Below are 25,157 nucleotides of genomic sequence, written 5' to 3' on the forward strand. Positions count from 1 at the left end.
TAACTCAGTAGGTCTGGAATGGGCCCCAAGATTCTACATGCCCAATAAGCTCCCAGGTGTTGCTGATGCTGCTGCTCCATGGACCATACTGTGGGTAGCATGGCTCTAAACTGAGTTTGCCCCTCACCTGGCATTACTTCGCATTGGGATTTTCAAGTGACAGTCATCAGAGTGTGCAGATCATATCATGGGACACATCCCACAATCACTGAGTGGAGTGTTTCTGAACCACGAGGTTCTTCACAGCAGCCTTAACATCTTTGTTCCTGAGGCTGTAGATTATGGGGTTGAGCATGGGGGTCAGAAGTCCATAGAAGAGGGAGATGAGTTTGTCTGCAAGTTCCTGTTTGTCTGCCCCCAGAGGGTCCTTGGATTTGGGCTTCCCATACATGAAAAGAATAGTCCCATAGAAGATGACCACCACAGTGAGGTGGGCAGAGCAGGTAGAGAAGGCCTTTTTCCTCCCCTCAACTGAGGGGATCCTCAGGATGGTGGTAAGGATGAAGATGTAGGAGACAAGAATGAACAGAACTGGGACCCCCAGGAAGATCACATTGGCCACCCCCATACTGACCACATTGATGGAGATGTCAGCACAGGCCAACTTCAGGACAGCCAGGATCTCACAGGTGAAGTGGTTGATGACATTGTCCCCGCAGAAGGGTAATTGTACTGCAAGAGAGATCTGTACCAAGGAGTTAGCTCCACCAGCCAGCCAGGAGCTGGCAGCCATGGACACGTAGACAGCCTTTCTCATGACCACAGGGTATCTCAGGGGGTTGCAGATGGCCATGTAGCGATCAAATGCCATCATGCCCAGAAGCACACACTCTGTGGCTCCCATGGCAAAGGAGAGGAACATCTGTATGGCACAGGCTGAGAAGGGGATAGTTTTCCTGGGGGTCAGGAAGCCATCCAGGACCAGGGGGACTGAGGAGGTTGTGTAGCAGATGTCCAGGAAGGAGAGGTTCCCCAGGAAGAAATACATGGGTGTGTGCAGGTGAGAGTCAGACACAGTCACCAGGATGAGGACCCCATTGCCCAGCAGGATCACCAGGTACATGGACAGGATAAGCACAAAGAACGTTTTCTCTAGTTTGGGGTGGGCAGAGAGGCCCAGCAAGACAAACTCTGTCACGCTGGATTGGTTGGATGCTTCCATTTCAATCTCTCTTTTTCATCTCTAGGAATACTGAAGGCAGAAAATACATGTTTGATTTCTAATGGCTTGCTTATGTCAATACAGGGGGATCATAATATGTATCATGTCTCTAATTTTAAGCCTACACTGTAGGATTCAACTAAAAAACCACTTATCTAAAAGCCAGGTTGTGTTTCAGTCAAAATCATGAAGAACAGACTAAAAATCTCATGAAACTTAATAAAATGAAGGACATTTTTGTGTAGTCAATGATTCCTAAACCAATGTCCTATGTCTATATATGTTGTGTATATCCAGAACTTACCTGCAAATCAAAGGCTTCTGAATAACTTTCTTTGCCATGTAGTTGGGGTCCTCAGGCTATCACAGTTCAGTGATTCTGGCCATTAAGGCCACATGGCCCATTCCTCCAGATCTAGTTCCTGTTTACATACCAAGTTTCTATTTTAATTCGACTTCCCAGATAGTCTTATAGGGAGAGATGTGCTGGCTTAAAAACATGAAGTTTTTCATCTCTTGAGCAGGTTTATTTCTTATACAGTATCTGTTTTACACTTCAATGTTTTGTGAGTTTAACAAGTATGAATTAGTTCATTTGATTTTAACCTTCTTTGAAAAATCTGATGAAATTGAATTTTTGGAGCCTGTAACATAGAGTGTCCACCAGAGTCTCCAGAAATTTGATCCGCAAAGCAGGTCTTGTGCATTGCCCGCATAATCATACCATGCCTGCACCTTGGCTGCTCTCAGACTTGGCCTAAGGGAATAAAACCTTACCTGACAGTCAGAGCCCACTCAGAATTCACATTCCCAGCCTACACTGAGTGGGACCTTGAGTCACAAGCTGTCTAGTGCCATTTAGATGTTTTTCAGACATTATCACATGTAACTCTACTCAGCCTCTCAGAATATCCAGAGTCACACTGTAGATCATCACAACTTCACTGCCAAAGAAATTAGAACACAGATATCACCACACCCTGCTGCATGGTTCCCAAAACAACATGGAACTGGCTGTCTAATAGCTGCCTGAGTGCTGGTTACAAATATAGATTGCTGGGATACAAAATTAATATACAGAAATCTGTTGCACATCTTTACGCTACAAATGAAATATCAGAAAGAGAAAGTTTAAAAAAATCCTGTTTAAAATCACATAAAAAAGAAACATAGGAATAAACTTTGCCAAGGAGGTGAGAACAGTATGCCGAGAACTGTAAAACATTGACAAAGGAGATTGAAGATGATTCAAAGAAATGGAAAGGTATCCCGTGCTCTTGGATTGGAAGAATTAATATTGCTAAAATAGCAATGTTACCAAGGCATTCTACAGATTTAATGCAATCCCTATCAAATTACCCATGGCAGAAGTAGAATAAATTACTCTTAAATTTATATAGAACCACAAAAGACCCAGAATTGCCAAAGCAATCATGAGGAAGAAGAACAAAACTGGAGCCATAACCCTCCCAGACATCAGACAATACTGCACAGGTACAATAAATCAAAACAGCATGGTACTGGCCCAAAAACAGACACATGGATCAATGGAAGAGAATAGAGAGCTCAGAGATAACCCCCCACATCTATCATCAATTAATCTTTGTCAAAGGAGAAAAGTATATATGATGGAGAAAAGACAGTCACTTTAGCAGGTGGTGTTGAGAAAACTGGACAATCACATGTAAATCAATGAAATTAAAACACTCCGTCATACCATATATACAGTAAATTCCAAAATGGCTTAAAGACTTGAATATAAGACATGACATAAAACTCCTAGAACATAGGAAAAACAATCTCTGACATAAATCATTGCAATATTTTCTTAGTTCAGTCTCCCAAGGCAAAAGAAACAAAAGTAAAAATAAATAAATGGGGCCTAATCATATTTATAAGCTTTTGCACACAAAGGAAACCATAAACAAAAGGAAAAGGAAAAAAAATGAAAAGGCAACCTTAAAACTGGAAGAAAATGTTTGCAAACAATGCAACCAACAAGGGCTTAATTTCCACAATATACAAGTAGCTCATACAGCTTAATCTATTTTTTAAAAATTCAATCAAAAAATGAACAGAACTTAAATAGACATTTCTCCCAAAAAGACATACAGATGGCCAACAGGCACATGAAAAAGACGCTCAACATCACTGATTATTAGAGAAATGCACACCAAAACTGCAATGAGGTAGCTCCTCATACCTTTCAGATTGACCATGATCAAGTAGTCTACAAATAATACATGCTGGAGAGGGTTTAGAAAAAAGGGAATCCTCCTACACTGTTGATGGGAATATAAATTGGTACAGCCACTATGGAAAATAGTATGGAGGTTCCTTAAAAAACTAAAAATAGAGATATTAAATGATCTAGCAATCCCACTCCTGGGCATAAATATGAAAAAGATGAAAACTCTAATTCAAAAAGATACATGTACCCGTGTTCATAGCAGCACTGTTTACAATAGCCAAGACATGGAAACAACCCAAATGTTCAAGAGGTAAATGGACAAAGAAGATGTGGTGTGGGTGTGTGTGTATGTGTATATACATATTTGAAATTGCAACATATATATATATATGAATTTCCTATATATATATATATGAAATATCCACATATATATATATGAAATTCATATATATATATATGAAATATCCACACACACACACAATGGAATATTACTTAGCCATAAAAAGAATGAAGTATTGCCATTTAGAGCAACATGGGTGGGCCTAGAGATTATCATACTAAGTGAAGTATGTTAGAGAAAGAAAAATATTATATGATATCATATATATGTGAAATCTACAAATAATACAAATGAACTTATTTACAAAATGGAAAAAGACTCACAGGCATAGAAAACAAACTTATGGTTACCAAAGGAGAAAAGTGGGGGAGCGATAAATTAGGAATATGGCATTAACAGATATATACTACTATATATAAAATATATAAAAGGATTTACTGTATAGCACAGGGAACTATAGTCAATATTTTATAATAACCTATAATGGAAAAGAATCTGAAAAACAATATATACATATATATTCATATCCATATATCCATATGGATATATATATATATCTGAATCACTTTTCTGTACACCTAAAACTAACACAATATTGTAAATCAACTATAGTTCAGTTGAAAAAAAAAAAGGAAAAAATAATGGCAAACCAAAAAAACTGAAAATACAGTGAAAGAAAGGACATATTGCTGAGTCCTGCCTTTACAGATGGTCTTAAAGATCAGTGTTTGTTTTTCTGTTTTAAATAAATGCTCCCCATGTACTTACTTCTGATGTACATCAGTCTCAGGAATCACTGACCTCTTGATTTAAAGGTGGAGAAACTGAGGCCAGGAGAGAGATTTGTGGATTGTACTTGGACCTGAAGAAGAGGTGCTTTTTTTCTACTTGGTGATGATACAGTGTCCAGAAGAGGTTATCTCAGGATACCAGGAATGAAGGGATGCAGAATCCTTTTTAGAGAAAGGCTCCTTTACTATCGGTGGGTGGTGGTGGTGGGGGTGCCAAGATTGGAAGCTTGGCAGAATCTTCAGATATTAAATCAATCCAGTCCCCTCCTCTAACCCACCTGTTACAGGGGCCCTGTCTTCAGGAGGTGATTTCTCGGCCTCTGCTTGAACATTCTGAATAATGATGGCAGGGCTCATGGCCTACAGTGTTGTTGTCGGGAATCCTGAGTTGTTAGTTATTCAGGGACCTGACGTGTACCCTTTCCTCCCTTCCTCCCCTGGTCCTAGGAGAAGGCAATGGCAACCCACTCCAGTACTCTTGCCTGGAAAATCCCATGGACGGAGGAGCCTGGTAGGCTGCAGTCCATGGGGTCTCGAAGAGTCGGACACGACTGAGCGACTTCACTTTCACTTTTCACTTTCATGCATTGGAGAAGGAAATGACAACCTACTCCAGTGTTCTTGCCTAGAGAATCCCAGGGATGGCGGAGCCTGGTGGGCTGCCGTCTCTGGGGTCGCACAGAGTCAGACACGACTGAAGCGATTTAGCAGCAGCAGCCCCTGGTCCTAAGCCAGCCTCCTGGGCACATCCAAAACTGACGAGCTCACTTGCGAGAGTAACAGCCCTCAGAGCTTTTGGAAACAGTTGTCTTGACCCCCTAGCCCAGTCCTTCTCCCTGCCCCAGCTCCACTCAGCCCTCTTTGCCTGAGACTCCTGTCTTTCCTCCCAGGTGGTGAAGTGTGCATGCTCAGTCATGTCCAACTCTTTTCGACCCCATGGACTGCCCGCCTCTGTCCATGGAATTTTCTAGGCAAGAATACTGGAGCAGGGTGTCATTTCCTTCTCCAGAGGATTTTCCTGACCCAAGATTGAACCCGAGTCTCCTGCATTGGCAGGTGAGGTTCTTTACCTGCCAATGCAGGGAAGCCTCAGCTGGTGAAGAACTAGTCCTGAAGGTCATCCAGCACTTACCCAGTATGGGACCCAATGAAGGCTGGGTCTATTGCTGGCAGGGAGGCAGAACATGGAGTAAGCAGGCTGCCAGTTTACTGGGGGCCAGGAGAAGTGACTGTCTCTGGTGTCACCTGCCCATCTGGGTGCTACCAAGCCATAACCAAGAAGGCCATACAGGCCATAGCCTTCCGAGCTGCTCTGGCAACAGCTGGACATGTGCTGTTAACAGGGACACATACCCTTTAACTGTTGTCTAACGTCCTAGTGTCTCCAAGTGACCCTGGGTGTAGAATGCTCCAAAGTTCAGCCACAGCTACTCAGAGTGCCCTTGCCTGCCTTTGGGGCTTTATGAGACAAGGAGACGAGGGCTGACTCTCAAGGCTGAGGCTCACCCAGGTACCTCCAGCCTGGAGGAAACTGCACCACAGTGCCAGCAGGCAAGCCATGCCCAACCCCCGGCCCAGTACCCTCTTCTCTTGTGCTCCGCCCTGCTCTCCAGAGGGTCCCACGATGACTCAGGAGTTTAGATCTGGGTTGTTTCGGGGCCAGGCCCTGTCCCAGAAGCAATTTAAAGTTTGGTGAGAGACTCAGAATTTAGACTTCGCCTCATAGACCCAATTAGGCAATGCTGTACAGTCTACCCAAAGCTCGTCTCTCACTGCAAGGAAATTTCAGCTTAGAATGTTCTCTGGCCAGGTAGTCAGAGTTCTCCCAGGCTTTGATCACAACAGTTGCTCCAACAATTGGTCTAACAATTGGCTCTGTCATTGACTCTCAGAATTGCCTAGAAGGGAAAAAGCTAACCCTCAGTGCTTTGAATATTCCTGGGGATTTTGGACGGATTCCTAGCCACCTAGGCATCTCCTCCCCTCCACTGGGTGACGCAGAGTGCACACGGGCAGGCTCGCTTTCTTTCTCTCTCTCTCCCCTACCAGCCTGCCCTCCACTCTGAACAATCTCTACACTACAAACACGTCATGTGTATCAGGCCTTGTGCCAGGTACCAGAGGTTAGGGGTGGGTGGGGGACATGATGGCCAAAAGTGGGTCTTTGCCTTCAGAGAATGTCCAGCAGAGTGGGACCAGCCAGAGACTGAGACATGTCTGAGAATGTCACAAAGCTGTCCAGGGGTCTGGGCCTGGGAGGGGCAGGCAGAATCAGCCCAGGATGACAGTAACAGGGTTGGAGGAGACAGTGGCCCTGGGAGATATTTAGAAGGAAGAAATTATAGAATTTAGAGATAGATCGGGGTGGGACATGCAGGAGAGAGAAAAATGAACAGTGGTTAAAATCCCAGATCTTGAGACCTGGAGGAAGTTAGGAGAGGCTGTCTGGGCTGGTGGGGGTAGGGTGGCTACATGGTTGTCTCTGACATTTCCATGTATAGTTTCTCTACTCCTCTGTGCCCAGTTCCAGGCTAGTTACTAGAAATAGAGATATGACTAAGAGATAGTTTCCGTGATTGAAACTGTTTACGGCCGGTTAATTTGTTGTATTTGAGATAATGGTGAGATATTACTAAGGGTTGCCATTAACTTACAGATGTTTTCTAAATCATATCTAGTGCTCCTCAAACCCCATGAGGCAGGTATGAGGGATGCTTGGATGTGAACAGCTGGAAGGACCCTCCTTTCCTGGGCTGTAGTAACTTGTATTCAGAATGTCTAGCATTTTTAACCTCTGCCCTCTAAGTGCCGGAAGCCTCCCCCTCCTTCACACCTGGATTTCCTCAAGGGTTAGGGGATGTTGTGGGGTTCACGGGGGCAGGGGTGCAGTGGCACCACTGGGCCTCATGGTTAAACAGGCACTGGCCTGTCAATCAGGGTCTGAGTGGCTCCTGCTCATCCCTGCATGGCAGAGTTCTCTGTCCCCCAACTCCTGGGGGTCACTGCCCAGAGTCTGCCATGGTGGAGACTCGGCCACTCTGGTGCAGAGCCTGGAAACAACGTAAGGAACCCCCTCAGAAGGAGAACATGAGACTTCCTGGGACAAAGCGGTGAATCAGACAAGTACTGTTTAGATGACCCAGCGTTCAGACACAAGAGATTACACACTCGCTTCTCCACTGAGCTCTTGCCGCGCAAGTGGGCTCCCTCCATGAAGGAGCAGCGCTTTGGCCCCTCCCTCTACCACCCCTTCCCTTCCCTTCAGGAAAGTTCTGTCTCTCTGACCTTTAGAGCACCTGATTCCAGCCCTGGGATCATCTCAAAATGGCAGTGCTGCTTTTCTGCCTTCATAGAGACCGTGCTGTTACTCCTGATTGCCTGACAGAATCTCCAAATGTCTTGAGCAGGGATCTGGTTACAGGCCTTGTGAATTTCATGGGGGTGTCATGTCCACATTTGTCCTCAGAATGTCACAATAAACAGAGATGTCTCCCCAGGGGATGCTGGGCTCGCTGGAGTTCAGACTACTCCTTCAGTCCACTTCTTTTGGCAAACTCATTTACACACAAACACACCTGCAGAAAAGGAGATTTCTGACACACAGCGCTCCCTCTTGTCCAATTAAAACCCAACATCCCCTTGGCTGGTCTGTCCAAGGCTTCCCTAGACAATGAGGAGTAATGAGGAGAAGCATTTTCAGCAATACCTCAGATCTCAATGCCCTGAGACCCCACACGCTAAGTTAGTAAGAAGTTTAGCCCCGGACTACTCAATGTGATGACAGAGGGCAGCATCAGCATCACCTGGAAACTTGTTGATAATGCAGATTCCCGGGCTTTTCCCTGGGCCTACTTAATCTCTGGGGGTGGGTCCCAGCAACCTGCTTGTGCACCCATGAGTATGTGTGCTTGTGTGTACCTGTGTGTTTCCAATCTGTGTTTTAACAGGTCCCCTAGGTGATTCTGATGCATGCTACTGCCTGAGAGCACTGGTCTATCTAGACTTCTACAACTGGGGTCCCAGTTATCCCTTTAAGGCCTCCCAGAGGAAGGAGGGTGTTTTTATGCATGGTCAGAGCAGCTGCTTGTAGTTCCTCTGCTCTGGAGTCAACTGCTCTTCCAGTCCTTGCTTGCCCCTCACTCATGAATCTTGACCCTCGACTGTCCACACCCCTGCTGACCTCCTCTGGGCCACTGGTCTCCGTGGCCTTATTCTCTCCCCTGCCAACAAGGAGTTGCTTTTCTATCCTCAGAAATCCACTTCCTCAGAAAGTTCTCATAACAGAGCAGATGGGTCCCTAGTGGCCCAGAGGTCGAGGAAACTGTAGATAGTATGACCGGCACTTCAGGGGTCCGCCAACAATCTCCCATGGCAGTACAGTTAGACTTGTACCTACAGACAGCAGAGCAGTGCCAGCAACTCTCCCTAAGTGATGGATAAGTTGATGAGTCTTGAGCTCAGACGTTTCCCCCATATCTTTCTGGAAGTTCCTCAAACATTCTATACTCCAAAATGAATCATCTTCTCCCCGCAAACCATCAGCTTGATCAATATTCTCTACCTTGGTGATGTCACCATCATCCTCCCATCATCTGAGCTAGAAGCACTGATTCTATCCTCTTTCCTGTCTGTCACATCCAACCAAAATCTACTATTGTATTTTGTATCTACCAAACATTTCTTGCATCTTCTCATCTTCACCGCTTCATCACTCCCCAGTCAGTATTCTTATCTTCATTTGCCTGAAGTGTTTCTCTGTCTCTTTAGACCTTGTCCTCCAGTCTGCCCCCAGTGTTCTCTCCACTTTGTGACTGGAAGGACCAACCTAAGATGCAGATTTCATGGTGTCAGACCCTTACTTAAAATCCCCAACTGCCTTCTCATCTGCTACAGGAGAAAGTCCTAGTTCCTCAGGATGTCCCCAAAGGTCAGCATGGGTCCAGCCCTGCCTTCCTCCCCATCCAGCCCCTTTGTGCTCTAGCAACACTGCCCTGCTGGCCACTCCTTATTCCAGGGGCTCCTTCTCGTTTCTGTGCCTTGATTTATGCAGCCCTTTCTGGCTGGAATGATTCCCCACTCCCCTTCATCTGGCAGACGGACACTTCTCCACACCAGTGGTGTGCTGACAAATGTTTAACAACCACATCCCCAAGTCAGAAAAAGCCCTGATCTGGAACATTTGCTGATTTCTGTGGTTTAAACACTCATAGGAGGGCCCATTTCAAGCTACCAACAGTCACTGAATGGGAGTTGGGAGGAGATGTACACAACTGTGAGCCAGCACCAGCATACCGAGGACCTTGGGTTACCTCCTCCAGGAGGTCTGGCCCTCGCCTCGCTCTGGGCTATCACATAAGCGTGGGCATTCTCCCTGGCCTGTGCTTCCTTCCTTGTGTGGTAGCTTTCTTTTCACTTTTCTGACCCTGGTTCTTGGCACATGTCTGCCTTCTGTGTAACAGTACACACTCAATAATCATTTGCTGGATAAAGGAAGGTACCCTTTTTCTGGATCCATCCCTATTCTAGGTCGCATCCTATCTGGGGTCCCTATAAGGTCTGGGAGCACATGAGCAGATGATAGGATGCTGAAAGGGGAATGGCTGAGATGGATGCCAGGAGAGGATTCAGGAGGAACATGGTGGGATACTTCAAGGGCCCTAATGCCACAAGCTGAAAATTTGGAAGAGAATATGTCTTTCACTCAGACCCCTATATACCACTGCATAAGCACAGACCTGTGGAGAAGGGAATGGCAACCCACCCCAGTATTCTTACCTGGAGAATCCCATGAACAGAGAAGCCTGGTGGGCTACAATCCATGGGGTTGCAAAGAGTTGGACACGACTAAGCGACTAACACAACAACATACAAGCACAGACTTGGGGTGATGGGGCTTGACTACAGCGCAGGAGAAAAGACTTGGCATCTGAATGAGTCATGTAATCATTGACCAGCAGGCTGCTGGACTCTATTAATGGGATTATGATATTAAGAGAGAAGGAAGGGAGGGAGGGAGAGAAGGAAGGAGGGAGAAAGGAAGCAGGCAGTAAACTTCCTCCTATGTCTTCAACATAATTGGATCTTGGGGATGTTATCCCAGAAGGATACAAAGTTTCTAAATGTATCAACTCACTTTCCAAACTTTAAATGACTTCAGGGACAAAATGGTCCCAAGGAACAGACTGGAATTTAAATTATCTTCTAAGGGTGATGGCCAGTCCTTTGGAAATTGTACCCTGAGTGCTGGAGACACAGGGCAGACGACTGGCTGGACCCTTCACCTGTCACACATTCTGAACCCTCACCCTGATACTTCCCACCTGGCATTGCTCTTTCTGATATGTGGCCTCTTCCCAACCCTTAGGAAGCAGATCCTTCTTGCTCACCATGTCTCTGATAAAGGTAAGCGCAGGATTTGGTGACACCAAAAGTTTCATCAGTGCAGTGGCATTTCTGCTTTCAGACTTGACCATAATGGAATAGGGTTGAGAAGCCAAGGTAGGAAGCCCTTCATGGATAAGGTGTTATTCTCACAGAGGTAAATAGACCCATCAAACTGCAAGAGTCTCTAAGGTCATCTAGCCTCACCCCACTTTGTGTAGAGAGGAAAGAGTTGCCTGGGACTCCACAGCTCATAATTTTTTCTCACACAGTTGTCCCTTCTTGATTAAAACTGTGAGGCTTTTTCTTCTTTTGTAGTTAAGAATCCAACATCCAGCAATAATAATGAGCCACGAATCTGGATCTAGTGATGATGACATGGAGGGAATATTTTCTTCACAGAATCCAGGTTTGGGGAAAAGTCTGGAGGGCTGGCTGACATAGAGTGAAAACCCAGCCTGGTACTGATTTACTGTCTCAGCACAGATATCCAGGTGGTACTGTGTTCTGGGCAGGTGAGCCATGCTCAAGTTGGGGGCCATTCTCAGTGCTGACCAGCCTATATAGTCAGTTTCTGGATGGTACATTTGCTCATGAGAAATATGTCTGTTTTAAAGTCCTGGGAGAAAAAGGGAGATGGACTCTTGTTTATCTTCATGCTGAAGCCAAGCTATTTCTGGACATTTGGAGGGCTGTCTGTGGAAGAGGGATTAATGTTGCAAAGAAGCAGATTTCGGCTCAATATCAAAGGGGAACTACTTCAAAGTGAAATGAGCCTCGCCAGGAAGCAGAGCGCCCCACATCATTCAGGGAGCCAAAGACAGGCCAGAGGGCCACGAGGAACACAGCAAAGGGCTTTCCGCATTGGAAAGGGCACAGATTGCGAAATAAGTCCCAAGGCCTGTTGTCAATAGTGTTAGAGGCATTGTTCTGGTCGAGGATGACATAATTACTTGTGTGTGTGACTATGTGCGTGACTGTTTCCTCTGTTAGGTTTTGAGCCCCTTGAGGTTGTAGGCTGTGCCCTTCTTTGCTGTGATCCCAGCACCTAAAATAGTGCCTGCCTCAGCACAGATGCTCAATAAATATGTCAGCCTGAATTGAATTACTGTGGTGCTGGCTTGGTCACAGCTATAGTGCTGGGCACCACCAGAGAAATGTCTCAGAGCTCCCCAGGCAGGAAGGTTCCGTTATAGTCGAGGCAGGGGCTGGATGACTGAGAACATTTGAAGAGGTGGAGATATGGGAATTCATGAATATTTTAGATACAGAGCAAATAAAGGCAAATGCCAAACATCCTCAGTGTTACCTACCTTTTTTTTCCCACTGGTCCAGAATAAATCCTAGTTTGGGGAGCTCTTAGAAGTCTGAGGGGAGATTCAAGCTTCCCAGGAAGAAGGGCTGACAGGGCAGGACTCAGAACTGTGGAAACAGTCTCAGGGAGAAGCCAGTGCCTCTGGTGAGGCAGATGGAGAAAGAGGAAAAGAAGAGACAGTCCATCAGACTCTCCTTCAGCTTGGCCACAGTGCACGAAAGGGTCACTTGTGCCCCAGGTGTACCAAAGTGTCAACAAGAGGTGAATTCTCTCAATAGGCAACACCAGGCCAGAGCAGCTGTAGTCTCTCACCTTCCCCTAAGAAAGGAGGCTTGGTTTTCTGTTTTTTCCTGTTGTCAGTTTTCATTTATGTTGTCTTGTCTCCTGTGTGACTTACTCTTTTTCAATGTGTGCCAGGCGTTGTATTTGCAGAATTATTTGTGGACCTGATTTAGAGGTAGTGATGATGTTGCCTTCCTTCAAAGTAGATTTGTGTTTGCTTCTGGTAGGTATTTGGAAGCATCAAAAATTGGGGACCACCTCAGTCCAATTTCAGAGCTAGAGAAGATTTGAAGATAAGCTGCAGCACCTGTAAACACCTGTTTCTTTCTGATTAACTCTTATTCCTATGGCGTTGCCCTTTGGTTTGTTTCCAAAGGGAGGAGGCTTAGTTAGGGGTCCTTCACAGTGGGCCTTGCACTTCAGACCTGTTTCTACCTCCAGGAGGCTGTGAGTAACACTTCTTGGTCTCTCAGAGGCCACCTCCAGAAGGTGCAGATGCCCCAGCTGACACATAGCCTCAAAAGCCGGATATACTTCTCCGAATTCCTTTCTTCCTCCTGAATCCTGACTCTGTGATTCCTTGTCATCTTATCTGTCTTGCCAAGTACTTTACACAAAAGTTTTAAATCATTTGCCCAATTTAAAAAAATTTTCATCTGCAGATGAGTTAGTCCAAATTAACTCTTCATTCTTGCTGAAAAGAGAAGTAAAACACCGATCTCTATCATAATTTTTCTAGAGCCCCTTAGACATGACCAGATTGTCAGAGCTCTTCTCCAGTTGCTCAACAGGGCAGAGATTTTTGCCCTTATGCCCAGGCGCTTTTGGAGTCAGAGAGTGCTGAGGTTGACTGTAGAGAGTTCCTGCAGGTGACAGAGCAGAGGCACTATGGACAGGTCCAATCAGACCTCCCCGCTGGTGGAGTTCATTCTCCTGGGCCTCTCAGCCTACCCAACGCTGGAGAAAACACTCTTTGTGCTCATCGTGCTCATGTACCTGGTGATCCTGCTGGGCAATGGGGTCCTCATCCTAGTGACCATCCTTGACTCCCGCCTGCACAAACCCATGTACTTCTTCCTGGGGAACCTCTCCTTCCTGGACATCTGCTACACAACCTCCTCAGTCCCCCTCATCCTTGACAGCTTCCTGACCCCCAGGAAAACTGTCTCTTTCTCAGCCTGTTTTGGGCAGATGTTCCTCTCCTTTGCCATGGGAGCTACAGAATGTGTGCTTCTGGGCATGATGGCGTTTGATCGCTATGTGGCCATCTGCAACCCCCTGAGGTATCCTGTAGTCATGAACAAGGTTGCCTGCAGGCCTATGGCTATTGGCTCCTGGGCAGCTGGTATCACCAACTCTGTAGTTCAGACATCCCAGGCTGTGAGACTGCCATTCTGTGGGGACAATGTCATCAACCACTTCACCTGTGAGATCCTGGCTGTCCTGAAGTTGGCCTGTGCTGATATCTCCATCAATGTGGTCAGTATGGTCGTGGCCAATGTGATTTTCCTAGGAGTCCCAGTTCTGTTCATTTTTGTCTCCTATGTGTTCATCATTGCTACCATCCTGAGGATCCCCTCTGGAGAGGGGAGGAAAAAGGCCTTCTCCACCTGCTCTGCCCACCTCACAGTTGTGGTCATCTTCTACGGGACCATCCTCTTCATGTATGGGAAGCCCAAAAACAAGGACCCCCTGGGGGCAGACAAACAGGACCTTACAGACAAGCTCACCTCCCTCTTCTATGGGGTGGTGACCCCCATGCTCAACCCCATCATCTACAGCCTCAGGAACAAGGACGTGAAGGCTGCTGTGAGGAACCTGGTGAGTCAGACACACCTAACTGAGTGACCATCACAGATTCCCAGGCTGCCAGAGTACAAGACCCCCAAATTCCTCATTGTCTTCATGGGGAAATGGTAACCCAGGGATGTCCTTAGGTTGTCAGTGGAAAGAGCCTTTTCATTTCTGGTACTGCTGGTCAGCTTCTTGGCTTCACCCAGAAACATACTGTATCATATCACAGCTGTATTTTGCTGCCTAAGTCTGAAATCCTCTGATACCAGAATTTGGTAAATATCCATTAAGAAGTTATAAATATAGTCAAAAGAGACAAATGGAAATTTTAGTGGTACTGAGACTATCAACTGAGACTATCAACTTGGTACTGTTAACCAAAAGTGAGGTCTGGCTGCTTGTCGCTCAAAAGCCAATAAAGGGGCAAGTTGGGTAGGAAGGAAAGATTGCTTTATTTTGAAGTTTGGCAACTGAGGTAGGGGATGGCAGACTCCTGTCAAAGGTCAATTTCCACCCCACTCCCCCAACTGACAATCAGTGGGCAAGAACTTTTACAGGTGGGGAAAGGAACTATATGAAAAAACAGCACTGTCATCTCTTGACAATTGTCTTGAAATTGATAATGGGGTGGTCTGATCAGCATCACCTTGATTAAGTACAGTTAGTCTTCAGCTCCAGGGTCCATTCATTCTTATTTCTTTAAGGCCAGTTCTTGGAGTTGTGGCAGCTTATGTCATGGCTACAGTCTGGTCATCAAATTAACTTCTTCCACCTGGTAGGGGTTTTAGTGTCTATAAAACAGCTCAAAGGATATGGCTCAGAATATTATCTATAGCCCTTGAGAAGTAACTAAAAGCCCTTGACTTTTTTTTTAATGATAAAACTATCATTTTTTTGTCCTGTTTGTTTTCCTTGTATCAGTTTTCTCTTCCTGTGTAGCAAATCACCACAATATAGCAGCTTAAATCAATGCTCATTTATTAGTTCACAGTTCAGAAATCCAGTATGACATGACTTGGTTCTTTTCTCAGGGTATCAAATGGCTAAAATCACAAAGTGTCAGCTGCATTAAGTTTTCATCTGGAGGCTCTGAGGAAAAATCCACTTTCAAGCATATTTATGTTGCAGAATTCAATTTTGTGTAGCCATGGGATTGAATTCCCCATTTCCTTTTTGCATGGCCCCTCCATCTTCATGTCAGTAATGGTGCATCAAATTCTTCTAGTGCTTTGAATCTTTGGTTTCTCTTTCTGCTACTAGCCAGAGAAAAACTCTCTGCCTTTATAGGATTCATGGTTAGGTCAGGCCCACCTGGATAATCTCTATGGTAAGGCCAATTATGTCATCATTTTTTACAGTCCTGGGGATTATACAGAGTATGTACACCAGGGAGGGAAAATCTTGGGGACATCTTAGAATCCTGCCTCCCACAGGTGTAACCCCTGTTCTTCTGGGCTATGCACAGTGGATTTCCATAGAATTGGAGAAGGTCTGGGGCAGAGAAGCAGAAAGATGGATGGTGTTTGAAGTGGAATACTGTTAGCTCAAGGTGAGTCTAACTTGCACAAACTGTCCACACAGCTGTGGCTGAAATCATAGTGGGACTGAAAGATTGGTAAGTGAGGTACTGTAGCATTTGCTAATTATGGATAGATCATATTACATCATAAAGATGCCATAGAGCTTCCTCTATACACATTGCTTCCAAAGGGATCTATTCCATCTTCAACCCAGAGACACTTGCAGTTTTCCTGTAGCCATAGTTCACTGGACCGGAGCAACTGTGACCCCAGATGAGGTTATCTATAGATTTGAGAGTAATATGTCCGACTGAGGGCTTCCCAGGTGGTGCTGGTGGTAAAGAACCTGCCTGCCAATCCAGGAGACATAAGAGAAATGGGTTGGATCCCTGGGTTAGGAAGATCCCCGGAGGAGGGCATGGCAACCCACTCCAATATTCTTGCCTGGAGGATCCCATAGACAGAGGAGCCTGGCAGGCTGCAGTCCACAGGGTCACAAAGAGTCAGACATGACTGAAGTGACTAAGCATGCATGCACTCACATATCGACTGAAGCGAAAGGGTGAATTGGGCTAGTTAGTGTGATCTTTTCGGAACTTGGAATTAAGAAACAGGGAGACAAAATCAATTTGCTGCTGCTGCTAAGTCACTTCAGTCATGTCCAACTCTGTGCGACCCCATAGACGGCAGCCCACCAGGCTCCCCCGTCCCTGGGATTCTCCAGGCAAAACACTGGAGTGGGTTGCCATTTCCTTCTCCAATGCATAAGAGGAAAAGTGAAAGTGAAGTCACTCAGTCATGTCTGACTCTTAGCGACCCCATGGACTGCAGCCTACCAGACTCCTTCATCCATGGGATTTTCCAGGTGAGAGTACTGGAGTGGATTGCCATTGCCTTCTCCCAAAATCAGTTTAATGAGACCCAAATCAGAAAGGACCCACCAAAGATTCCATGAGGTAGGGTTGATATTATGGTGGTAGGGTGGGAAGCAAAAGCTATCAGTCAGCAGATGAAGCCCATTAGAAAAAAGAAAAGAAAAACAAAAGAGAAAAAAAAATGTAGAAAGTGTCTGTCTCATTAGTAGAGGAGATTCAAAAGGTGAACCCATGAATTCTGTTTCTGGGTTTCCTGGAGCTTCTTGCTATCAAGAACATTCTTGAACTTCCCTGGCGGCGCAATGGATAAGAATCTACCTGCCAATGCAGGGAACATGGATTTAATTCTTGGTCTGGGGAGATTCCACACGACATGGAGCAACTAAGCCTGTGCACCACAACTACTGAGTCCACGTTCTAGAGCCTCCAAGCCGCAACTGCTGAGCCCACAAGCCACAGCTACTGAAGCCCAGGTGACCTAGATCCTGTTTGCTGCAACAGGAGAAGCTACCATGATGAGAAGCCTCTGGACCATATTGAAGAGTAGCCCCTGCTTGTCTCTGCTAGAGAAAGCCTGTGAAAAGCAACGAAGTCTCAGTGCAGCCAAAAATAAATACATAAAATTTTTAAAAAGAACATTTTCCATTTCTCAATCCTTTCACTTTTCCCTGTTAAGAATCTTGTTCTTTGATTTATATAAAATTCCATAATTGCCCCCAAATGCATCTTTTCTTAGAACCACCACCACAGTAGAACTTTCCCTGAGATAGCCTGAGTGGATCTTAGTTTCTTATAACCAAAAGAGCAAAACTAGGTCAGGATAAGAGTTATTAAGAACCCAGCTGCTCACAACCAATTCTGGCTCCCAATAGGGATACTCAGGCTGATCTGCTTGGTTGCAGTTAATGCTGGTTCAGTGTTCCCTTGAGAATTAATTTAGAGGACCCTGAATATTATGAGGAGGAGACTCTAAGTATTACAAGGAAGAGGAGAAGAGAATGGGAGGTCCATTAACCATCCCCAAGTAAATTACTACAACAGCTACTTCTATCCCCGCCCCCTCAAATTGGCAGGTGGCTGTTCAGGAAAGTAGACATGAGATAGGTTTGGTGTCTATCAGACAACAGAAGCCATCATAGACCAGACTGATTCACTTGCCCTTCTTTGTTCCAGTAGAGGAAGTCATATCCCAGACTATACAAACAAGAGCACCAGTGCCTTTTAGTTCTGCCTCTAGCACAATATACTTGCCTCATGAATGTATTGCTATGATTTATGTCAGAGGTTGTTCTGTTTGTGTTTTCTTCTAAGACTTTTATGGTTTCAGGATTACATTTAGGTTTTTAATCCATTTTGAGTTTATTTTTGTATATAGTGTGAGAAAATGTTCTAATTTTGTTATTTTATATGTAGCTGTCCTGTTTTCCCAGCACCACTATTAAAGAGACTATCTTTTCTCCATTGGATATTCTTGCCTCCTTTGTCATAGATTGACCAAAAGTGCATGGGTTTATTTCTAGGCTCTCTATTCTGTTCCATTTATCTATGTATCTGTTTTTGTTCCAGTACCATACTATTTTGATTACTGTAGCTTTGTAGTATAGTCTGAGTCAAGGAATGTGATACTTCCAATTCTGTTCTTTCACAAGATTGTTTTGGCTCTTCAGGGTCTTTTGTACTTCAATAAAAATTTTAAAATTATTTATTTTTGTTCTTGAAGAATGCCATGTGCATCTTTTTAAAAGATTGCTTTAAATCTGTAGATTCAATTCAAAACATTTCCTCTGGTATCAGGAACAAGACAAGGGTTCTCACTCTTGCCATTTTTATTCAACACAGTATTGGAAAACCTAGTCATGGCAACCAGACAAGAAGAAGAAATAAAAGAAATCCAAATTGGAAGGGAAGAATACAGCTGCCACTGTTTGCAGATGACATGATATTATACATAAAAACAAAGACACTGCCAAAAAACTACTAGAGCTTATCAATGAATCCAGTAAAGTTGCATAATACAAAATTACTGTACAGAAATCTGTTGCATTTCTACACACTAACAATGAACTATCAGAAAGAAAAATTAAGGAAACAGTCCACTTATAATCACATCAAAAAGAATAAAATACCTAGGAATAGGCTTGCCTAAGGAGGTAAAAGACCTGTATAGTCAGAAAACTATAAGACATTGTTGAAAGAAATTGAAGATGACATTAAACAGATGGGAAGATATACTGTGTTCCTTGATTGGAAGAATTGATTGTGTTAAAATAACCATACTACTGATATTATCCTGCTAAAAGAAAATCTGTGTTGATCATTTTTTTCCCCTTTATTGGAGTAAACTCATGACAGATTGACATGAAAAAAAATCTGAGGAAATAAATAATACTACCTGAGGCAAATCTACAATTCAGTAAATTGCCCTTAAAAAAAAAAAAAGTACATTTGTACATCCCTTGGCTGAGTAATCTGAGAGCATTTTAATCCAGCTCCAATTTGCCAAAGACTACAATAAGGCTACTATTATGAGCACATTGGTTTTAGCTGTCAGAATAAGATGTCTCTGATGAGAGGCCGTTGTCGTCACCCTTTGTTCTCACCCAGCCAACGCCAACCTCCTTCCACTTACATAAACATTGTTATAAAAAGGCCAACTGTCATACTCCATCCTTCGTTATGGATTTGTAATCAGTTTGCACTCACAATCCCAGATATATGTTTTCTTTGGCTCTACTTCATAGTGATGAATGTGATTCCTGTACCTCGGTTCTACATTCAATGAAGAATCTGCAAAATTCACATCACAGTCATGGGTTCATCCATATTTTCCTTTGGTCTTTCCCATCCAGTAAATTCTCCTCTTGTACCACTTTGTCTAAATTTATCACTTATATCATGAAGTTTTAGAAGTATGTGCTGGAAAAAGCATTCAAGTTCCTTATGCTATTCTTGAGTTAACTGAAATACTTGGTTCTAGTGTCATTGGAGATCAGTTGTTGCCCAGTATTTTCCCACATCTCTTGGTACTGTTTTTGTTGCACTCTATAAGTTTTGGCATATTGTATTTTATTTTTGTTTGTCTTGAGATATTTTCTAATTTCCTTTTTTTATTTCTTTTTTGACCCAATGGTTGCTTACAAGTGTGTTGTTTAATTTCCACACATTTGAATTTTCCAGTTTTACTTCTGCTATTGATTTTAGTTTCATTTGATTGTGATCAGAAAAGATACTTGGCATAATTTCATTGTTAAGTTTGTTAAGACTTGTTTTGTGACCTAAGATATGATCTATCCTGGAGAAAGTTCCAGTTATACCTGAAAAAAAACATATATTCTGCTACTTTTAGGTAGAAGTATTGTATTGATAAAAGATATCAAGGCTGAGAAGTCCCATGGTCTGCCATCTACATGCTAGAGCACCAGAAAAACCAAGGTATGATTCAATGAGAATCTGAAGACCCAAGAATCAGGAGCTCCAATGTCTGAGGGAAGAAGATGACATTCCAGCTCAAGAAGAGCCATAATTAACTTTTAACTCATTTTTCTCAATACAGAGAGTGAATGCCCTGAAGACTGAGCCAGTGTGTTACTCCTCTACATGTGGCTGCCTCCCACTCCACCTTGAATAACAGTGTCCATAGTGATGGTCTCTCATGGAGCCTCAGGGCTCTGTACCCATGCCTGGCCTGTGTTGTACTGCTGTCAGTGACTCAGATGAAGAATTGAGGATGCACAGAGGAAGGAAGCTGAAGGATCCAGAAAGAACACAGCATGATGCTTCATGGAGCCTAACCACTCTGGGGATGAGTAGTCATTCTAAAATCAAACTCTAACTCTCCTTCCAAAACTGCTGCAAGTCCAGGCTGAGGGTGACAGAAGCAATTCTGTCACCCTCCTTTCAGGGGAAAGGACCTGGGGGCTGAGTGAGCTGCAGGATGATTTGCCATCAGGCTCCAGGCTAAGGCTGATGTCTTTATCAGAATATGTTGACCAAAGAAAGGAGAAGAAGACATGAAAAGGAGGGAGGGAGGCAGCAAGCAAAAAACCTTCTTCAGGGCCTTCAGTGTAACTGGATCTTTGGGGTTTTATCCCAGAAGAATACAAAGTTTCTAAACTGAGTACAACTCACTTTCCAAACTGTAAATGACTTTTGGGACTAAACTGGTCCCCAAAAGGAAACTGAGACTCAATTTCCTTTCTATAGGCAATGGCCAATTCTTTGGAGATTGTTCCTGGAGCACCAAGGCAGGAGGACTGGGGAGGCCTGGACCTTCACCAGTTGCAGGGCCTGACACATTCCCACTCTTCCTGCACTGGGTGCCTTGGATCCAGTGTGGCTATTTCTGACAACTGGCCTGTCCCCAACCCTTAGGAGAGTGATCACTCTTTCACACCATGTTTCTGATAAAGGTAAGTGAAGGTTTTGATAAAAGGACTCAGATTCTCATTAGCACAAACTCATTTCTAAGAATAGATTGTTTTAAAAAAATCTTTTGGGGTTGTTTTTTCTCCTTGTACCTTTAAAAAATATTTTATGTATTTTTTTTTTTTTTTCTGTGCTGGGTCTTCGTTGTTGCCTGGGCTTTTCTCTAGTTGCAGCAAGTAGGGGCTACTCTCTAGTCGCAGTGCATAGACTTCTCATTGTGTGGCTTCTCTTGTTGCAGAGCATGGGCTCTAGGGAGAGTGAGCTTAAGTAACTGCAGCATGTAGTAGGCTCAGTAGCTGTGGCTCCCAAGCCCTAGATCACAGGCTCAATAGTTGTCGAGCATGAGATTAGTTGCTTTGTGGCATGTGGGATCTTCCCAGATCAACCTGTGTGTCCTGCATTGGCACCACTGAGCCACTAGAGAAGCCCTAAGAATAGATGATTGTTCAGTGGAATAGGTCTCAAAATGGGGGGAAAGAGATGATTTCAGTGGTATGGCAAGTGCTGGATGCAGCACAATCCAACCTGGTGGAACATAATATCCAGAAAGATATCTCATAATTATTCAGGAACTGTGGACAGTTCCTCTAAACTATATGACATTTTTTTTGGATGCTGTAAGAGTAACAAGATTGGTTCTATATCATCTTATTGCCAAAACCAACCTATTTCTAAATATTTAGAGGGCATGGGGAAAGAACCAACTTTGAAGGCTGCAAAGGGTAGAACCAGATGGAATTTGTAGGGAGGCAGAACTGTCTGTCTATGGGAACTACTTTAAAATGAAATAAACCTCAGCAAGCAGAGAGCCTGCTTCACTCAAGTATTCCAGCTGAGGCCAGAGCACCATAATCAAAGAAGTAGTGGACCTGCATTCTTTGAGAGTGGGATGGGGAGGTTGGTTTATTTAGACCCTTAGGACCCTGCCGCACCTGGGTCTACAGTTGTCTGTCAAAATAATGAAAGCCAGAATTGAAGGATGGCCAGTATGGTGTGTTTTAGGAAGCCCTGAATAAGCAGGTAGCTTCCACCCCATAACTGTTTCTACAACTATTTTTGTGCATCTATTTAAAAGACATTTACTCCTTGGAAGAAAAGTTATGACCAACCAAAGTTATGACATTACTTTGCCAACAAAGGTCCATCTAGTCAAGGCTATGGTTTTTCCAGTAGTATGTATGGATTTGAGAATTGGACTATAAAGAAAGCTGAGCACCAAAGAATTGATGCTTTTGAACTGTGGTGTTGGAGAAGATTCCTGTAAGTCCCTTGGAGTGCAAGGAGATCAAATCAGTCCATCTTAAAGGAAATCAGCCCTGAATATTCATTGGAAGGACTGATGTTGAAGCTGAAACTTCAATGCTTTGGCCACCTGATGCGAAGAACTGACTCATTTGAGAAGACCCTGATGCTGGGAAAGATTGAAAGCAGGAGGAGAAGGGAATGACAGAGGATGAGATGGTTGGATGGCATCACCAACTCAAAGGATGTGAATTTGAGTAAACTCCGGGAGTTGGTGATGGACAGGGAGGCCTGGCGTGCTGCAGCCCATGGGGTCACAATGAGTCAGACATGACTGAGCGACTAAACTGAACTGCACTGGAAGAAAGTATTTTGGAAAATCTTTTCAAACATGAATTACTTCCAAATCAAATTTATTGGGCTTAAGTGATGGAAAAGGGAAACATTCCTCATCTTTATTCTTATGACAGGAAGGAGGAGGTTGGAACCGTGCTTCCACTCATGAATAAGCCATATGTCTTCCTTCCTCCAGTGGAAGAGGAGCTGTTCAAGGGGATTCATAACATCCAGCCCCTGGGTCAGAGAGGGACTCTGACCTCAGAGGTACAGGGCCTCTGACAGAGTTCCTGCAGACCCCACCTGTGTGGGGAAGAGGTCAGGGGAGACAGGTAGTCAGTCATTTATGTCATTTAAGTCATTCTGACCTTTGCATTTAGGGGCAGAGGGTATAATGTGACTGGTAATAGGGCCTCAGAAAAGCCCAAGGAAAGTGAAGATGGCTTGTCTTCAGAACCTATCACTGAATATTGCTTATTTCAGGAAAGTCTTTTGATCAAGCAAATGTCTGGCAAGAAATCACGAAAGTCTCTAAAGACTTTGATTTGTTTGTCTGTTGGTGTCTGTTTTTTAAAAGTCCTAAGGGCAGAATGGAATACCTGGGATACAAAGTTAGGATCGTGTTCTCAACTTTGGCCAAACATTGAAGCCATCTGGGGAGTTTTAACAAGACCTGATGCCTGGATTCTATCATAGACATTTGGATTTGCCTGGCGCAGGGTATGACCCAGGAAAAGAGGAGAATTAAGAGAATCATCTTTATCTTTAGATCTCTGATGAGCTATTATGGGGCAGAAAGGGGTGACATGCTGTATGTGTCCCCAGAGAGCAGAACTAGAATTAGAATTAGGAAGATATTAAGAGATTTGACCCAAGAGACAAAATTTTCAGATGATACAAGATTTATAAAGCTTGAATGGGCTTCCTAAAAAGGTAATGAGATCTTCATTGGTGGACAGGAATATTGCTTAATAATCCTGTTGGATTATTGGATGTAGCTTGGATGTACAAAGAAAAAATCAGTGAGACTAGATGTTTAGAATTCTCTTTTCTAAGGTTGAGGTCTTCAGAGTCAGGGATGAGGCATTAGCCTGACTTCAGTGGCAATGGACTGAGAAATCAATCGGGGAACTGGGGCTCTCCAGAGGCTGAGATGGTGGCTGTTAAATGCAGCCTGGTTTCCCGGAGCATCAGTTCAAACTGGCCAGGATGGCACTGCAGCCAGGGGGATGATTAACACCTTAGAATGCATCCATACTCCACCACACAGCTGCCCAAATCCAGCCCTCACCCTCCTTACCTTCCCCAGGTGACCTTTCTGTCCAGCCTGCCCTTTCAAAGTGACCCATCAGTATCCTCTCCCTGGAACTGTTGTCTCTTTTGGAGCCAGTGCATCATTCCTGAAAGGCTGTGGGGTTTCAGAGTCATGTGTGAGTGAGTCATGTTGGCTGATGAATGGAGAGAGGAAAACAGGATAGGGTGAAGGGACAGATGAGAGATGGCCTGGGGCCTGGTTGTCTATTACAGGAGGAAAGGGGAAGGTCAAAGATATTTCTATGAGGATACCATGAAGCAAAGAAAGCCTGCCAAGAGCCGTGGCTTCAGGGCTGATCATTTCACCAGCCTTGGACACCAAGGGAGAAAAGCATGAAGTGAACCTGGTCTCACTTTTCTGACAAAGATTTTTTTTTTATTTATTTTTAACTGGAGAATAATTGCTTTACAATGTTGTGTTGGTTTCTGCCATACATCAACATGAATCAGCCATAGGTATACATATATCCCCTCCCTCTTGAAACTCCCTTCCAACTCCCACCTGCCACCCCATCTTACCCCTCTAGGTTGTCACAGAGCACCAGATTGAGCTCCCTGCATCATACAGCAGATTCCCACTGGCTGTCTATTTTACATGTGGTAATGTACATGTGGAAGCAAACTGTGGAAAGCTCTTAAAGAGATGGAAATACAGACCATCTTACCTGTCTCCTGTGGGTCAAGAAGCAACAGTTAGAACCCTGTATGGAACAACTGATTGGTTCGGGATTGAGAAAGGAGTATGGCAGGGCTGTCTGTTGTCACCCTGTTTATTTAACCTATATGCTGAGCATATCATGAGAAATGCCAGCCTGGATGAGTTAAAAGCTGGAATCAAGATAGGTGGGAGAAACATCAACAACCTCAGATACGTGGATGTTACCACTTTAATGGCAGAAAGCAAAGAGCAACTAAAGAACCTCTTGATGAGAGTGAACGAGGAGAGTGAAAAAGCCAGCTTAAAACTAAATATTAAAAAAAAAACTAAGATCATGGCATCCGGCCCCATTACTTAATAGCAAATAGAAGGGGAAGAGGTGTAAGTAGTGACAGATTTCCTCTTCTTGGGCTCTAAAATCACTTCAGATGATGACTGCAGCCATGAAGTCAGAAGACGATTGCTTCTTGGCAGGAAAGCTATGACAAACCTAGACAGTGTGTTGAAAAGCAGAGACATTACTCTGCCAAC

The 25,157-nt window shown here is 44.2% G+C and overlaps 2 protein-coding genes across 2 annotated transcripts; one reads left to right on the forward strand and one right to left on the reverse strand.

Moving 5' to 3' along the window:
* Window positions 1–205: 205 nt before the first annotated feature.
* LOC109562696 (olfactory receptor 13C7-like) lies at window positions 206–1,162 on the reverse strand. The gene has a single exon (XM_019965713.2). The coding sequence runs from the start codon at window positions 1,160–1,162 to the stop codon at window positions 206–208; it is 957 nt and encodes a 318-aa protein (XP_019821272.2).
* A 9,409-nt stretch (window positions 1,163–10,571) lies between these two features.
* Window positions 10,572–14,468, forward strand: LOC109562697 (olfactory receptor 13C7-like). The gene has a single exon (XM_070794317.1). The coding sequence runs from the start codon at window positions 13,351–13,353 to the stop codon at window positions 14,308–14,310; it is 960 nt and encodes a 319-aa protein (XP_070650418.1). The 5' UTR covers window positions 10,572–13,350; the 3' UTR covers window positions 14,311–14,468.
* Window positions 14,469–25,157: the final 10,689 nt, after the last annotated feature.

This window comes from Bos indicus, chromosome 8 (assembly GCF_029378745.1).
Source record: "Bos indicus isolate NIAB-ARS_2022 breed Sahiwal x Tharparkar chromosome 8, NIAB-ARS_B.indTharparkar_mat_pri_1.0, whole genome shotgun sequence".
NCBI lineage: Eukaryota > Metazoa > Chordata > Mammalia > Artiodactyla > Bovidae > Bos > Bos indicus.

What these genes read in the sequence shown, in the direction of transcription:
- LOC109562696 (XM_019965713.2), bottom strand. Translation starts at nt 1,162, where the DNA reads ATGGAAGCATCCAACCAATCCAGCGTGACAGAGTTTGTCTTGCTGGGC.
- LOC109562697 (XM_070794317.1), top strand. Translation starts at nt 13,351, where the DNA reads ATGGACAGGTCCAATCAGACCTCCCCGCTGGTGGAGTTCATTCTCCTG.